Source organism: Montipora capricornis, chromosome 14 (assembly GCF_036669925.1).
Source record: "Montipora capricornis isolate CH-2021 chromosome 14, ASM3666992v2, whole genome shotgun sequence".
In the NCBI taxonomy this organism is placed as follows: Eukaryota; Metazoa; Cnidaria; class Anthozoa; order Scleractinia; family Acroporidae; genus Montipora; species Montipora capricornis.
In genome coordinates, this window is record NC_090896.1 from 43,319,200 (window position 1) to 43,321,699 (window position 2,500).

Consider the following 2,500-nt stretch of genomic DNA (forward strand, 5'->3'; position numbering starts at 1 on the left):
AAAATAGTAAGCAGCACCCGTATCTCGAGATGCGCAGAACGTATGCGCAATAACAATAGCAGGCACCGTCACTATTTCCTCGGTCTAGGTTATTTTAAGACCCTCTGTGCCAGTTTTGCTGGGTTTCTGCCTTCGACTTCTTGCACTTTTTAACCAAAGTTCCGTAACCTTTCAAGTACCAAATAAGTTTACAGTTATATGTAATAGAGTATAAAAATGTAGCCATTTCTAGTGCAACCGCTTAGGTTAATTACATGAAAATAAAAAATAACACTCTATTAGATATCTCTGTTGAAAAATAAGGGCTACAAGTGGACTGCATTTTCATTGGCTACGCTACTTGAGGATTGTTAGTAATAGTCTTCGAGTAGCGAAAAGCGTACCCTGGTCCCAGAGATTCTTCGTGAGTCGCGAAGCGCTGAAGACGAGTCGCGAAGCGGTAAAGACGAGTCGCGAAGCGGCGCGAACTGAGAGAAACTTGGACTTGAATCTCACGTTCATGCAGAAAAATGGCTGAAATTGCGTCGAATCTGGAAAATTACCACATAGGAGGGAAGCTACCCACAATGGCAATAAGGTTAGGCTTTTTAATTGAGAATTTTTTCATATAATTATCTTCTTAAGTTTTGTGTTGGGATTCCCATACAAATCCTTATATTTTTGTCGGCCATGCTCACACTGTGCTAGTGCTTGGGGCGCCCGTGGGTATACTATGAGATTTTTTGCCACGGTTAAAAAAATAGGTCCGCAATGCGTACTTGGGGTCTTATGCTTAGCTTAACTCCATTCAGCCCTTACAGAATTTGGTACTACGGTCTCTCTTTTACCATGCGTGATTGGTTCAAAATTTGCCATAACAATGGAGCAGTGAAATGAGTTCCTTAAGTATGCTTCAAATTTCAGACCTGTTTAGAATTTTACATCGATGACTTCCCACTAAAATTTCTCTTAATGCCATTTGCACAGTTTAGACAAATCTTGCTGCACGCTACATCATCTCTATCAGCTATTTACCAGTAACAGATCAAGCACTAGATTGGCTAAGAAACAAGCATGGCACTGTCATACATTCATATGATCTTATAAATGATCAAAAGAATGCTGAAATTCAACTAGAATTCTAAGATGAATCATCACTAGATGAGGTGTTCAATGAACAAGTACTCTCAGAGCTTGGTGCAAATCCCCACACTACTGGAAATCAGTCCATCACCAGTAACAATGTATAAACAGCCAAGAGAAATATCTGATGACCTATTACGTCGATCAGTTACCGGTACATGTAGATCGTTACATAATGAAAAACGCAACCTAAAGCTTACAACAGGGTGCTTTCATGGACTAGAAATAAAATGAAAACCTCAACAGTCTGAAGTCACAAAATGTTGAACCAGTTTATTTGTTTATAACTGGAGGTGGTGGTGCTGGGAAAAGCCATTTGATTAAAACACTTTACCACACTGTAGTAAAAACCTATAGACATGCTACAATGAATCCTGAGATTCCAACAGTGTTACTAGCAGCATCTACTGGAGTAGCAGTAATAAACATTGATGGTACACACAGCATTAGCAATACCTAAAAATACAGGTGATGATGTGGAGGAAAATCCAGGTCCTACAATCCTTTGGTGTGAATGCTGGAAGCAATGCGGCTGTCACAACAATTTTGTGAAAGTCTAGGATGCATTTTCAGGTGTGCGAGGGCGATTTTGGAATACGATGCTTATGATGTTTTACTTAAATGTGTTTTACTTGCCAACATTAAAATAAGTTGTTGGACATTACAAGTCGTGTAATGAGGTGATGTTTTGGCTTGCAAAAGCGTCTTAGCTTCAGTGCAATCCGCACTAAACACAAGCCAAGTCTAAATATGTTGGCTTGCGAGAGTAAACAACTCCCGTATCGATTCCACTCAGCGACGTCACCTGGATGAAATAACAAAGAACAATCAAGGCAGGCTACGATAGTTAATTTTCGAAATGAAAGAAAGAAAACCAATCTGAAACAGCTCGACAGATCAATTTTGAAACTAAAATAACTTACCTTACAACTAATTTGGGACGGAAAACTCTTCAAATTTTTCCCAAAACAGGGAAAACGACCGCAGATTTATTTGCAAACGAACGATAGAAGCAATGGCCGACACTTGAAAACAACGACCTCGCTATTACTAGTACCCAGTCTACAAGCCAGACTGTCACGTGTGTTCTCGTCCTCAAAGTGACTGCCTCTGACTTAGGGGTCTTTATGCATAATGCATAAGACCCCAAAAATTGATGAAAACAATGAACTTGGGTAACCTGTGGTCTATTTTCCTCTTCCTAGGCCCAGTTTTTTTTTGGAATGGAGGCATAAGCTGTATCGATTATGCATGCAAGAGACTACGGTATTTATATTGCGCTGCAAGATGGAAGTTGCCACGGCGAGGAACCTAAAAATTTCTAGGATTCTTGCGTTTGTACACATCATTACTGGTTTCTTGCTGTTGGTGTTGGGAA

General features: G+C 39.9%; 1 protein-coding gene and 1 long non-coding RNA gene across 2 annotated transcripts in view; one reads left to right on the forward strand and one right to left on the reverse strand.

The window, feature by feature from the left end:
- Positions 1 to 1,375: 1,375 nt before the first annotated feature.
- On the reverse strand, positions 1,376 to 2,165 carry LOC138032642 (uncharacterized). Its single transcript, XR_011128426.1, has 2 exons — positions 2,046 to 2,165; positions 1,376 to 1,927 (listed from the first exon to the last, which is right to left on the reverse strand). It is a non-coding gene; the product is annotated as an uncharacterized lncRNA (long non-coding RNA).
- Positions 2,166 to 2,325: 160 nt separating this feature from the next.
- Positions 2,326 to 2,500, forward strand: part of LOC138033217 (uncharacterized) — a 12,040-nt gene continuing 11,865 nt past the window's right edge. The window contains exon 1 of the mRNA XM_068880980.1: positions 2,326 to 2,500. This exon is cut by the window's right edge and continues 68 nt beyond it. Coding sequence (XP_068737081.1) covers positions 2,374 to 2,500 — 127 coding nt within the window. The 5' untranslated portion in view covers positions 2,326 to 2,373.